The sequence below is a fragment of the Toxorhynchites rutilus genome, chromosome 2, assembly GCF_029784135.1.
Source record: "Toxorhynchites rutilus septentrionalis strain SRP chromosome 2, ASM2978413v1, whole genome shotgun sequence".
In the NCBI taxonomy this organism is placed as follows: Eukaryota; Metazoa; Arthropoda; class Insecta; order Diptera; family Culicidae; genus Toxorhynchites; species Toxorhynchites rutilus.
The window spans coordinates 330,468,251-330,482,848 of NC_073745.1; the positions used below are offsets into that span (position 1 = coordinate 330,468,251).

At 38.2% G+C, this 14,598-nt stretch overlaps 3 protein-coding genes across 4 annotated transcripts in view; all 3 read left to right on the forward strand.

The window, feature by feature from the left end:
* The first annotated feature begins 137 nt into the window (after window positions 1-137).
* LOC129768803 (uncharacterized) lies at window positions 138-2,319 on the forward strand. Its single transcript, XM_055770690.1, has one exon. The coding sequence runs from the start codon at window positions 385-387 to the stop codon at window positions 2,236-2,238; it is 1,854 nt and encodes a 617-aa protein (XP_055626665.1). The 5' UTR covers window positions 138-384; the 3' UTR covers window positions 2,239-2,319.
* Window positions 2,320-2,465: 146 nt separating this feature from the next.
* Window positions 2,466-4,600, forward strand: LOC129765398 (putative mediator of RNA polymerase II transcription subunit 26). The gene has a single exon (XM_055765681.1). It carries the CDS (start codon window positions 2,712-2,714, stop codon window positions 4,506-4,508), a length of 1,797 nt encoding a protein of 598 aa, XP_055621656.1. The 5' UTR covers window positions 2,466-2,711; the 3' UTR covers window positions 4,509-4,600.
* Window positions 4,601-9,975: 5,375 nt separating this feature from the next.
* LOC129769713 (BTB/POZ domain-containing protein 2) overlaps window positions 9,976-14,598 on the forward strand; it is a 48,203-nt gene continuing 43,580 nt past the window's right edge. Inside the window, exon 1 of one of the 2 annotated variants that reach the window (XM_055772142.1) lies at window positions 9,976-10,166. The gene's annotated coding sequence lies outside the window, so the exon portion shown is untranslated. Of the gene's footprint in view, window positions 10,167-10,191; window positions 10,310-14,598 lie in introns of those variants that run through there. The other variant, XM_055772143.1, reaches the window with a different exon arrangement.

The following is a 14,598-nucleotide window of genomic DNA, read 5'->3' on the forward strand; positions in this document are numbered from 1 at the left end:
GAACGTGGTGTTGGACCAGTCAGGTAACCTACAATTTCTCCTTTGTTTACATCCCGAATTTCGTATACTTATAAGCTTGCTTCTAGTGATTAATTTATAAAAAGTTGATAGTTGTCCTCCGCGTGTGGGCTGCAGCGTAGTCCGCCTCCGCGTGGTGCAGCCTGGGTAATGCTAAATGGACTACACAACCCCTAATCCAAGATGTGATGCGACCCTTGTCGAGGGATGGATGGTGAGGGGGGTTTCATCAAATACCTAGCCGCTAACGGAGCCTATGGGGGTACCAGAGCGCAACCCATCAGTAATAAATGCTCTTACTGTGTTACGGCAGGGCACTGACGCAGTGGACCGTATATTTCCCTAGCGACTCGTGGGATCCAAACAATGAGCACAACAAACAACACAACAACAAACCAACAGGGTCCCGATGCACCCCAAGCATCGGAAAACAAACCGGATGCTGAAAAGCTTCCAAAAATAACAACAGTAGCACCAGAGGCTGGGGAACAAGCGATAAAACAAGAAGTGGTGCCTGCAGTGGAATCAACACCTCAAAGTGGCACCACTGTTGAAGCTGAGATGGCAACGGAAACGAAGCCGGATACTGCTTCCAACGAAGAATCAAAACCGGAAGCCATGGAAGTTACTTCTTCTGAAGAAACAAAAGCCGATATTGCTTCATCGAGTGAAGTAAAGACTTCTAACGCTGGTGATGCCACCGGAGCGAAAGATGGGGAAACACAGCCCCGACCTCGTCTTAATGGTGCGGCAAGGAAGCGCTTTAGATGGTTGATCAAAGAGGGTTATAGCCGCGAAGAGGCGATAAGCTTAGCGAAAGAACCACTCAAACTCAAAGCGATTCGCGAAAAGAAAGATTTTAAAACAGACCAAAAGAATCTCAGTGGAGCGAGCAAAAAACGTCTGAAGTGGTTAGTGACAAACGGCTATACCATGGAGGAGGCACTTAAACTAGCCCGCGAACCACTGAAACGATCTCGAACGGATGGCCCGTCGTCCGAAGATCCGCCGACACCGAAACGAATGGCTGTCGTTCCGAAAGATTATCCGGTCACGCACCTCACGAGAGCACAAGCTGAAAAAGTCAAATCAGCAATACTGAAACAGGTCGTTTTGCAGAAAGATGCCGACTTTAAGCCACGATTCGAGGATTGCGAGTTTGTCAATGGTTACCTCTTGGTTCAATGTGCAGACTCTAAAACACCTACATGGCTGGTAGGAGCCGTACACAAACTAGAGTTGTGGGAAGGAGCTTCTCTCAAAACGTTGTCTGAGCAAAATTTATTGAGGTTGGAAGTTTTTGTTGGCCGTTTCGCTGATAGCCACCAGGACAGCAACGAAGACATTCTCGACTTTGTAAAGTGTCAGAACGACGGCATGAAAACCTCGAAGTGGAAAATTATTCGCCGCAAAGATATAAAACAGGGTAAGGTTGTCGAGCTGATGTTCACTATGAGCAAAGCGTCTGCCAGAATCCTCCACAACCAAGATTATAAATTGAATTACAAGTTCGAAAAAGTGTTGATTAGCAAGAAGGATAGGGCGGGGACCGGAGGGGGGACAAGAACAACAACAGCAAGCAACACGAATCAGAGTAGTACCAACCGAGTTCCGCCAAGAAGAGGTCCTAGAGAACATAAACCATCCTCGTCTTCTTCATTTGTTCCCATTTGGGACAGTAATCTACCAAAGGGTGGTAACTATATGAGAGCCCCTAATTCACAAAAATGGACTGGAACTGTTCAAAGTCGTGGCCATGTCGGAAGCTCAAACCGTAATAACAATAGCAGCCTAAACGATGGTAATTCCCGTAACGGAAGTTCATTCGGTAGCAGCTATACTGGGGGAGCATCGTCTCAATCGGGCAGCTTGCATTCGTTGAGCCTAATCGACAATTTGTATGATCAGCTCAGTCGCACCATAACCGGTTCCATTGGAGGCAATTCCAGCCTGCAAGAAACGGGTGGCAATTTTGATCGAAATAGATCCCAAAGGGGCTCAGAACCCTATGATCCCAGCGATTGTTTCCGTGAGAGCAGATCTCGTGATAGCTTCGATCGGTACGGATCTCGTCGCGGCAACAACTTCAGCAGCAATTTTAATAATCCATCATCTGGTCGGGCCACCAACGGTGGCAGTAGCTCATATAACCCTTATTCCAGGCGGAATAGTAATATCCGAGAAAAAGGAAATATTTTCACATCGTCGCGATTTTTCTAGCTGTTGTTTGAAAGAAATGCCATTTCAGTGACATAAATTATAAATGAAAATTTGGGAAATAAATCTAGCGATGCGGAATAATTTCAAAGTTTTGTTATTTATTGAAATATTCCGAAATTGCCTTTGGTCCTGATCAGAATTTCTTTCATCTCCAATGTTTGTCTCTTCCGGTTCGTTTTTCGAAAAAAGTCGATTGTTTTCCTCCCCTTTTGTGTGGGCTGCAGTGTAGTTCGCCTCCTCGTGGTGCAGCCTGGGTAACGCTAAATGAACTACAAAACCCCTAATCCAAGAAGTGACGCGACCCGTGTCGAGGGATGAATGGTATGGGGGGTTTCATCAAATACCTAACCGCTAACGGAGCCTATGGGGGTACCAGAGCGCAACCCATCAGTAATAAATGCTCTTACTGTGTTACGGCAGGGCACTGACGCAGTGGACCGTATATTTCCCTAGCGACTCGTGGGATCCAAACAATGAGCACAACAAACAACACAAAAACAAACCAACAGGGTCCCGATGCACCCCAAGCATCGGAAAACAAACCGGAAGCTGAAAAGCTTCCAACAACAACAACAACTGTAGCAACAGAGGGAGAAGAACAAGCAACGAAACAACAAGAAGTGGTGCCTGCAGTAGAACCAACACCTCAAAATGGCACCGCTGAAACGAAAGCCAACGATGATTCATCAGCAGACGCAGAGAAAACGGCAACGGAAACGATGCCCGATGCAACTGCTCCCAATGAAGAATCAAAACCGGAAGCCATGGACGTTACTTCTTCGGAAGAAACAAAGCCCAACATCGCTGCTAGTGCAGAAGCCAAACCGGTCAGTAACAAACCGGCGGCTAAAACTGCTAAACCTGGCAGTGTAGCTGAGAAAAAGCAGATTCGTTACATCAAAAAACGCGAGAAATGGTTGCTCGAGAATGGTTACAGCGCGGATGAGGCGGAAAGCATATCGAAAGATCCGTTCAAGTTCAATAGGCTTCGAAGACAGCAGGAGCGGACTGAGAAAGATTTGCCGAAACGCCTATCATCGGTTCAAGGACCGCCAAAGAGTGTCGAGGGTGGAATCCCGATGGCTGTCGCTTCGAAAGATCATCCGGTAACTTTCCTCACAAAAGAGCAGTGCAACACAATCAAATCCGCTATACTGAAACAGGTCGTACAACAGAAAGATGCCGCCTTCAAGCCTCGCTTCGAGGATTGCGTTCTCGCCAGCGGTTATCTATTGGTTCGTTGTTCAGATCATCAAACTCGCCAATGGCTTGAGAAAATCATACCGACACTGGATTTGTGGAAAGATGCTTCTGTCAAAGTGATGTCTGAAAAAAAATTACTGAATGTTGATGAGTTCGTAGGCTCCTTCACCGATAGCCTTAAGGACAGCAACAAAGAAATTTTTGATTTTGTTGAGTGTCAGAATGATGGTATAAGCACATCCAAATGGAAAGTTGTCAGTCGTAAAGAGTTTACTCAAAAACAAATCATCGAACTCACATTCATTGTGGATGCTGCATCTGCCAAAATGATTCACACTAAAGGATACAATTTGAATTACAAATTCAAAAAAGTCGCTCTTAGCAGGAAAATTAAGCCAGTTGCTGGTAGTAATGGTGGTCGTATCGCCAATACTAATGCTAATGCTAACAGAGTTCAGAGTAATAACAGAGTTCCGAGTAATAACAGAGGTCAGAGCAACATTAACCGAGCTCCAGCAAGACGAGCTCCTAGAGAACAAAAACCTTTCTCGTCTTCTTCATTCGTTCCCATTTGGGACAGTAACCTACCGAAGGGTGGTAACTACATGAGAGCCCCTAACCAGCAAAGATGGAGTGCTACTGACCAAGGCCGTGGCAATGTAGGAAGCTCGAGCCGTAGCAATGTCGGAAGCTCGAGCCGTAACACCAATAGCAGCAGCCACCCGTACGATAGTGGTTCCCGTAACGGAAGTTATGGAGGAAGATCGCAGGGTAGCAGCAGCTCTGGTGGTACAGACGCTCAGTTGAGCGCTATTCGCTCGCTGAATCTGATTAATAGCTTGTACGACCAGCTGAGGACCACTGTGACCAGTTCGCGGGGCAACAACTCTTCCTCCAATCCGCCAGGATCTAGTAGATCTCGCGACAATTCCGATCGATACAGATCGCGGCGCGGTAACAACAACAGTGGCGGTGGTGGTGGTCGGAACTCGTACAACTCCAATTCCGGACGCAGCAGTAATTCCCAGAACAATCGGAATAATTTCAAGCCCTCAAAGTTTTTCTAACTATCAACGATTCCAGAAACATTTCAGCAACATCTAAGCAACAGAATTCATGAAGAATCAATGTAGGAAATAAATCTGCTATAAATTGGAAATATGTTGGTTTAGTTTTTTGGTTTTCACAAAACATTCCGAAAACATTTTTGATTTTCAGGCATCGACAATTTCTATCGTATCTCGTATTTTCTTTGATTTTTCTGTGAACATCGTCTAAATTGTATTTTAAAGGTTTTTGGTCATTGTCGTCATTGAGAAAAAAATTGCACGCAATTAGTACATTTTATGTGATTCAAGCTTCAATACGTTTATTGAATATGCGATACTGCAACACCATCGGTCTTTTTACATTACAATGTTGAAGGCTTGTAAAAAGCTTTCCAAATTTATGTAATATTAGCAGACCTGGCAAGCTTCTTACCGCTCACAAATATTTTTTTTTGTATTAACCGAGCGTCGGCTACCTGGAAAACCTTGAAAATCAGGGAATTTCGTCACTTTCGTAAAATGAGCTTTATAATACAGTAGAACCCCGGTTATCCGTAGATTAGTCTGGCTGGCTACCCGCAATTAACGAAAATCGCGAATAACGCAATAAAAGACTAAAAATTAGTTTAGTTTTGAACACAAAATATCTCAGCTTGAAAACTATCATTAAACTAAACATTAAACATTAAAATCATTAAACTATCCATCTATGAGGTCGTGTACACCATTGCACAAAGGTCCAGGAGGTGAATTTAAGTGGAAATAAGCATTTGGAACTGTCTTCGGCAAAGTTGTTACATATGATAGAGCGCTCATCTTGTTATCAAAAATAGGGTGACCAAAATTATCGATTAAATAAAAAATATAACTTTCTTATCTTTATACACTCGACAGTAACAGAGTGCTTGGTGTGTGTAAGTGTAGGGCCCTATTCCAGAAAACGAGACGAGCAATTCGCTCCCTCTCGTCTCGGCTTCAGTAACTGTCGAGACGAGCAAAATATCCTATTCCAGTACACGAGTTTCATTGAAATGTTTTATTTGGTAGACTGGAGAGATTTCAGCATCCCAGGACATGAGTTCAATGTTTACATTTGGTTGTATTTGGAAAAGCCCTTTTGAAAATCTGTAAAATCTTGCAATTACTAAATTGAATTTGATGATTGCAGTTGAAAACATACATTGCTTATGCAATACTAGTTTAGCCGAAGATAAAGGCGGAAGAGAAGAATACCGTTGCTTTAAACCAACAAGATGTACAAACATATCAAACAAACTAGATGATTCGACAGATTCCTCAGCGAGCGCAGCTAAACGGTCGTCGAGCCAGACGAGCTACTCGTCTGTTTTTAGTCGAGCTCGACTTCTGGAATATGAAAACAAACGAGACGAGCGCTCGTCTGCTCGTTCCGTACTTATCGAGTTTTTGACGCGTACATAAACGAACATAAACGAATATATATATATATATATATATATATAAATTTTAAATCACTTCGAAACACAATTTCAGCTTATGATTTTGTCAAACACTTGGAAAAAAGATGTTTCTATCACATAGAACACATATTCATTACTGAATAGTCGATTTTCATTACAAGCTGAATTTCAGAAATGAGCAATTCCAAATGAAATCGACAAATGACAAAACATGAGTATTTTTGATTCGAATGAAAGTTTGTATTCCGTTTGGGTTGAAGGAAATATGAGTTTTCCACAGCAATTGGGATTTTTTTTTGACTCAAACGTAACTTTTGAAAAGGGCGTATCGATTTCAGTAGGAGAAATCTTTATAATTTAAAGATAATTTATATCTCAAAAACTATGAGTCGTACCGAAATAGTGTCTTAGAAAGAGTTATAGAGAAAAAAATATACACAGAGAAAAAAAATTAATGCTCTTTATTTACAAAAAAAACTTTAATTTGCAATATCCAAAATACATATTTTTAATTTTTATCATAAAATAGAAGTCATGTAGAAAATTTCAAAAATGGGTCCAAGATGGTAAAACTATTTTTGATAAACTTTGTGGAACATCGAATTTTTATGAATATTTGAAACTTCGAATTTTTGTATGTTAACAATCATTTTTAGTCACAAATTATGATTCCTGATGTGATTTAAAACAAAAAAGCTCATTACAAATCTACTTCTAAATGTAGCCATTCTTGAGATATTTTCAAACATATTTCTAACTTATTGTCTTTTTTATAGTAAATATTCCCTTTTAATATGTTTGTCGTGTTACACATGTGTTCAAATGAATTTCAACGTAACTCCTAAACATATATTTTTACTATGATGATGTATTTGGAAAAGTTGTTGGAAATTATAAGAAAATTCATAAAATTTCATGAACATGACGGTATAACACGACAAATATATTAAAAGGGAATATTTACTATTAAAAGACAATAAATTAAAACTATTTTTTTAAATATCACGAGAATGGCTACATTTAGAAGGAGATTTATAATGAGCTTTTTTGTTTTAAATCACATCAGAAATCATAATTTGTGGCTAAAAATGATTGTTAACATACAAAAATTCGAAGTTTCGGAAATTCATAAAAACTCGATGTTCCACAAAGTTCGTCAAAAATAGTTTTACCATCTTGGACCCATTTTTTAAATTTTCTACATGACTTCTATTTTATACGAAAAAATAAAAAAATATGTATTTTGGATATTGCAAATTAAAGTTTTTTTTTGGAAATTAAAAAAAAGAGTATTTTTTTCCCAATGTATATTTTTTCATGTTTAGACATCAATACGCTATAACTCTTTCTAAGACACTATTTCGGTACGACTCATAGTTTTTTAGATATAAATTATCAAAGATTTCTCCTACTAAAATCGATACGCCCTTTTCAAAAGTTACGCTTGAGTCAAAAAATTCCCAATTGCTGTGGAAAACTCATATTTCTTCCAACCCAAACGGGATACAAACTTTCATTCCAACCAAAAATACATGTTTTTAAAATCTGCATTTTTTGGACGATTTCATTTGGAATTGCACAAATGTACTCTGGTCATATATAAAATAATTTATCTTCAATTTTTCCAATTTTTTATGCCGTAACAACACTCCTTGAAGTGAATTGTATATTGTGTCCAACTTTGAGCTCAATCGGTTCCGTACTTTTCGAGTTTTGACGCGTAAGCATTCTGACATATTACACTAAAATGTTCATTGGAGACGATTTGGCGAAAAAATATCCCCATCAACCGTACATAATTTTGCTAGTGAATCCCTCTCATTGTTCGGAATTGAGCAAAGTAAAAAATTACGTATCTAGAAAAAAGTTATGCCATAATTGCGACTGAATAATGTGCGCTACACATAAAACGTCGCGTCGCCGTTCCGTAAACTATTCTCTTGAACTTATTTTGCCGACGGCGAACTTGCCGTTGGTGGTGTATATAAATATTTCCATAAGAATTGCATGGGAGTATAATTGACGTAACGTGACGCTACGTGACGTGGATGTTGTATGTGAATCGCACTTAAAGCGCGCAATTTTTCTCTGCAGTGTCAGGCAAAACATTAAGACCAATGTTCAGGCAAAAAAAGACAGTGACAAAACTTTGAGAAAAAATAATCCAATCCATTGCTTCAATCCATTTATAATAATTTATTTGCATTGTTCGAATAAATTTATAACATCTGTAGTTAAAACAATAATCATTCATTAAAAAATGTGTTTTAAGCATACTTAACAACTAAAATGACGCGACAAAACTTAGGACTTTGTTCCTGTTTCGAGTGTTGTTCCGAGCGATTTTTGAAGAAAATTTATTGTTTCTCGGAGGTATTTTGTGTTTTTCGGATCCTGGTAAGTATTTATCATGTAAACAAAAATTATGTAAGGTTTTAATTCTCGAATTCTAGTTGCAGTCGACTAAAAATGGGTCGCACGCATAATTGCACGAAATCACAGCGGATGGTCATCCGCAAAATGTTCAAGGCAGGCAGCAGCCAACGAGAGTACTTGGGACGATCCAAAACATTCGCCCTTAAAACGCATTGTTCAATGAATTACTATTGTTTTAAGTACATATGTTATAAATTTCTTCGAACAATGCAAATAGATTATAAATGTATTGACCCACTGAATTGAATTATTTTTTCTAAAAGTTTTGTCAATTCAGTAAAGTACAAATTATCACAATTGATTGAAAACTTCGGAACAATTTCCAGACGCAGTGCAGCACTCACCATCCTGCGCATGATTACATTTTTAAGTGAAGTTTCACCATAAATCAGTGAATACAAGACGCACTTGATATAATTGGTTGTAAACATTATCTGAACATCAAATTCTAGTCTAGCATCAAATTCTAGTATTCTAGTCTAGAATTTAAAAAAAAATCCTTAATTTTTCTGTAGCTCAGACATTCAAGTATTGAATTCGAGAATTAAAGTAGAAAGGACTTTTTGAAAATTCCATTATTCATCGAGTTATATCTATTTTAGTGATGCAGTTCTTATCTAGTACGGCCATAACAATAACCTTCAAATGCGTTTTTCTCGAAACTAGTTTTTTCAAACTGGCGTACACGAATTTATACGAATATACAGATTGTATTCATATAAATTCTCTATCGCATGAACATATTAAAAATCATAATTTATTAACTTTACTATTTAAAAAAAACCGGCAACCTAAAAAAGTTTAATAGCATATTTTTCTTCAAACGGCCGCCATTTCGTCAAAAACCATTTTTTGAACCCTCTCACTTCATCAGCTTGTAACTTATTATTGATTTTTGCTTTAAGATAGATAAACAAATAATGATATGATGAATATTAAAAATATTCTTTGTTTTATTTTTTTCGGAGTTCGTAAAAAAGGCCGAAATTCGTGTCTACGCTAGAACACCTTAAAACGGATTCAATCAATCTTATTGAATCCGCTAAATTAAAATGTCGCTTCTAGGTTTCGATTAAGCATCGTGAATGTTTGTTTTGGGAGCTGCCAAATTTTGTTTTGTTCAAATTCATAGTGTGTCCAAAAGAATTGTTGGAAAACTCCGAACCATGCAGGATACAACAATCATCTTCATTTAAACGTTGTTTCTATGTTTTTATGATGTATTTTCACGTTCTACGTTTCATGTAGTGCTACTATTCATCCGCGAGCCGATCACTCATTCTCCCGATTCTCTGCGATGTGCTGAGTTACTCTTTCTCTTCCCCACAGCGCCACGCCAAGCACTCACTGGTTTTGTTTACACCATGCACTCCGTGCGTGTGCGCGCGTCTCCATCGCTCGTTTTTCCGTTTTATTTTGATCTTCAAGGCAAATGTGTGTGTTCATTTTTCACCTCTCGTTCTGAGCTGAATTTCCACATCTATGTCTGGCTCTGTGCGGCAAAGCCAACAACTGACCACGCTTAACCGAGAGTTCTGCCGCGAAGTTCGGATCAGTTTCCTTGAAGCGATTGGCGTAGATTGGCGCGCGCAGTGGAAGGTTTTTTTCCGGTGTTGGAAATAATAACGGTTCTGGTTCTGGTTAATGTGTGGGTGGTAATGACTATTGGTTTTTGTTTGTAATCGACCTCGTGTATTTGGCAGTGACCACAAATTGAAACAGTGGTTTTTAATTATTGAAGTTTGGCTGATAACGTGAAAGTAGGGGAGAGAAAAAACAAATTCGGAAGCCAGTAACAGTGGTACGTGATAACAGTATTAGAGGTGTGTCTTGATTGTTATCGACCAGCTGCTTTTCGGTTCTATTTCGTCGATATGTGGAGCCGATCCCAGAAACGTTATTAACAGGAAGAATCATCAACTTGTTTGAGAAGTTATTGATAAGGTACCTAATATCAGATATCTTCTATTAGGTCACTAATTAATTTCATGTCATACTATCAGACTGGCGTGAAAAATACCAACATTCATCAAAATTTGTTCGATGACTGATGTTATTATAAATCAAAAGACCCAGAATGGGGTTCGATTTGAAAAAATATCTAGCGACACCGATAAAAATAAAAACAAATTCAGCTAAATCACCCCATTAAACGACGAAACAATTGATAACTCTGTCATTCATTAAGCTTTGCAAATTGTTTCAAGCTTCTCGGTACTCATCGCTCTTATTGGCAGTTGGCATTCGGTTTGTGATGACGATAACTAAACCAATCCATCAGTATAAGCTATATCACCTGGTATTAAAAGTTACTTGATCGTAATACGCAAAATCTTTAGAACCCAAATGACGCTAAACTGTAAGCTGTATTGATTGATTATTCTTTTTATTTATTTATTCATTTTCTTCAAACAAATGTAGACTACATACTTATATATTATTGTTACAATGTTTTCTTAAGTTAAATATGATTCCTACGGTACATGTTTCTTTTTAGCTGTTTTTCATTTATTGTTGTGTCAATTAATTCGCAGTGCTGATTGTATATACGCATCATGCGATTGATAGGAACGTTGTTTGCATTATTTTTTTTTTTTTTTATCTTCGCTTATTTTTCGTCGGCCTATTTCCGCCACTTTTAGTGCCAATCACCGACATCAGGGAGGCGACTCCACCTGTTCCTACCTATCAGACTCAACAACTCATGAGCCGGGCCAACTTCTTTTACTTCCGCTCCGAAGGAAGACGTAACCAGAGATTTTTCGCCTCAGAAAATCCCAACGACGCCAGCTGGGATTGAACCCAGGCCGATCGGATTGTGAGGCTGTTACGCTAACCATACAACCACTGGCGCCGTCATTTGCATTATTTGTTCTGGATGTTTTGGTTAGAAACAAATTGCGTGTTCTTAGTTGACACCCAGGTACATAGAAATTTAATTTTTCTAGTAATTCAGCTGATTGTACTCGTTGCGAAATTAGATCATTAACAAAAGAAAGCATTGCAAATTTACGGTGTTCCTTTAGTGCTTGGATATTTATGAGCATGCAGCGTGCTTCATATGAAGGAAGTGGAAATGAGGTCCAGTTCAACTTACGGAGTGCAAATAAGAGAAACTGTTTCTGGATTGACTCAATGCGTTCTTCATGTACGACCATATACGGGTTCCAAACGATGTTACAGTATTCCAGAATGGGCCTTACGTATGTGATATACAAAAGCTTGATTGTGTATGGGTCCTGGAAGTTATGTGAGAAGCGTTTGACAAAGCTTAACACACTATTTGCCTTATTGATTACAGAGTTGTAGTGTTCTATGAATGTGAGTTTACAGTCCAGGACGACGCCTAGATCTCTCACTGTTTCACATTTCTCTACATTTTGATTTCCAAGACGTATTACAATATTTGGTACATGATTTTTTCTGCTAAATGTAATGGAATTGCTTTTTTTTACATTCATTTTTAGTAGATTGTTTTTTACACTAAGTATGGAATACATGTATTTCGTTTTGGAATGCTTCGATGTCGTTTTCATTACCAATTTCCGCGAAAAGCTTCATGTCGTCTGCATACACAAGTACATTTATACGCTTGAGATCGAAGGAGATGTCATTAACGTACAGAATGAAAAGAAGAGGACCAAGATGAGAGCCTTGTGGGACTCCCGAAGTGACTTTTAATGGATTTGAGAGAGAATTTTGAAAATGAACTATTTGTTCACGATTTGTTAGATAAGAATTCAGACAGTTTAAGAGTCCTTGTTCCATTCCAATTTTCTGCAATTTGAAGAGTAGTAATGAAATGTCGATGCGGTCAAATGCTTTACTGAAGTCAGTGTGAAGAGCTTGTACGTGTTTGCCATTTTCCATTGCATTCAAAATAAAAGTCACAAATGTCAACAGATCAGTTGCAGTTGAGCGGCCTTTGAAGAAGCCATGTAGCATACACGTAATTCTTTTCTTTATTTGTTGGAAGACTTTTTCATTCACTATTGCTTCGAATAGCTTAGGAATGCAAGAGATAATGGCAATTCCACGATAATTACGTACGTTAGATTTAGCGCCTGATTTAAAGATAGGTACCAAAAAAGATTGTTTCCATTTTTCTGGGAATATTCCAGTTTGTAGTGACATATTGAAAATGCAATATAAGGGAAGGGTGAGTTCCTCAGCCAGGTTCTTCAGAAATACAGGTGCTATTCCGTGAGGTCCTGGTCCTTTCGTTCCATCTAATTTCTTTAATGCATGGCATATTTCTTGTTGTGAAAGATAGTTTACCGATATGTCATTTGGATGTTCCGGTAAAAATGAAAAGTAGTCCCGATCGCGATTTTCTTCGGAAAATTTGGTATATACTTCCTGAAAGAAATTTGCAAAGAGATTACACATTTCGTTCGAAGAATTCCCTACATCTTCATCGAGATGCATCTGCGATGGAAAGTTATTGCTTTTGAGCTTAGACTTTACGTAATTAAAGAATTTCTTCGGACATGATTTGACTTCTGTTTCGACATTTCTATTATACTCTTCATGTGCACTTTTAATGGCAAAATTTAGTTCTTTGGAAATATATATGAAAATAATAATAAAATATATTTATATTTGGAAAATTTAGTTCTTTGGAATATATTTTCCAAAGGAAAAATGAAAAACTGTGGATGATAACAACGAATCTGTGTGAACCTCTCAGTAGAATGTTTTCCGTGAGGTGAAAAACCATTATTTGTTCATCTATCTTTTAACAATAAAACAAAAATTGAACGAAGAAAATATGTTCATAACTAGGATAGTTAGGAGCTGGTGAAGTGAGAGAGTTAACAAAAAAATAATGGTTATTTGAAAAACAACAAAAAATCGAACAGATTCTGAATCAGTAAAGATCGCATGAACCTCGGACATCTTTTTTGACAAGGCGGCCATTTGAAAAACAAAATGCGGTTTAAAATGTTTTAAACGTACGTTTCCCGATTTTATAGATATAGTAAAATTCAAAAAACATCTTTTTTAGAGGTTCATGCAATAGAGAGATGCCTGCAGATTGTATCCATATAAATTCGACACGAATCGGTTCAGTAGAACTTGAGATATCGTGTATATCAGTTTGAAAAAAACTAGTCTCGAGAAAAACGCGTTTGGAGTTCATTGTTATGGCCGTACCAGGCTAGATATCGCATCACTAAAATGGCTCTCACTCGGCAAATAATAGGATTTTTGATAGGTCCTTTCTAGGGTATATTCTCAAATGTCTAAACTACAGAAATATGAAGGATTTTTTTTGAAATTTCTAGACTAGAATAATGCCTTAAGTTCCACAATCGTTTTACACTTTCCAAAGTAGTCATAATGATCACTTATACATTTTTGGCAGCGAAAAATAAGTTTTCTTCCATTCTATCACTGAAGAAAAAGTCAATGACGAGAATCGATCAAAGCAGATTGATTCTTATCAAAAGTTACGCGAGAGTTCTCCTGTTTCATTTCTGCTGTCTTTTCTTTCAATTTGAAAAATCGATGCATTCTTTGACGATTGGACCTTCTCGAATGGTTTCTATTTCTTTTCATCGTCAAAGTGCTTCATTTCGCATGTGAAGGGACGCTGGCAGCTGTTTAATTGAATGCTTCTTTTCTCTGATTTCACCAAAATGGATTACCCCGGATCGTCGTTCGAAAAATCATCACTTGCTATCGCATGCTTTCGGAAATAGCTGTCAAGATTATTCAATGCAGTGACAACGGGGAGTCCATACCAACAACTTCATCAGACTTTTTCGAAAATTAAAATGCGACGCATGTAAAACGTTTCACAGTGGCTGGCCAAACTTACAACAATGCAATAATGGAGGTTTTTTATATGCTGTCTTCTAATGTGTCAATCGCCTGCGGCTTATCGGCGTGGACCAAAGACTTCATGTAGCCGCACAAAAAGTGAAGAAATGGTGTTAAATCACATAATCTTGGAGACCAATTCACGGGTCTATTATGCGAAATTATTCTTTCACCGAAAGTTTCTTTCAATAAATTGTGGCTCGCGCGATGTGGCATGTAGCATCGTCTGGTTGAAACCCCAGCTCCACATTAACAGACCTCATTTATGGTTCATGTCATGGTTCTGTAGGGATTACAGTTACAGATGTTGAGTTTTGGCTGACATCATTTTTGAAGAAAAACGGGCCAACGATTCTACCTACCCATAAAGCACACCAAATAGTGACTGTGGGATATCGGTATAATAT

Bases quoted from the DNA above. Each gene is read 5' to 3' on its own strand.
- LOC129768803 (XM_055770690.1), top strand. From the start codon at position 385: ATGAGCACAACAAACAACACAACAACAAACCAACAGGGTCCCGATGCA.
- LOC129765398 (XM_055765681.1), top strand. From the start codon at position 2,712: ATGAGCACAACAAACAACACAAAAACAAACCAACAGGGTCCCGATGCA.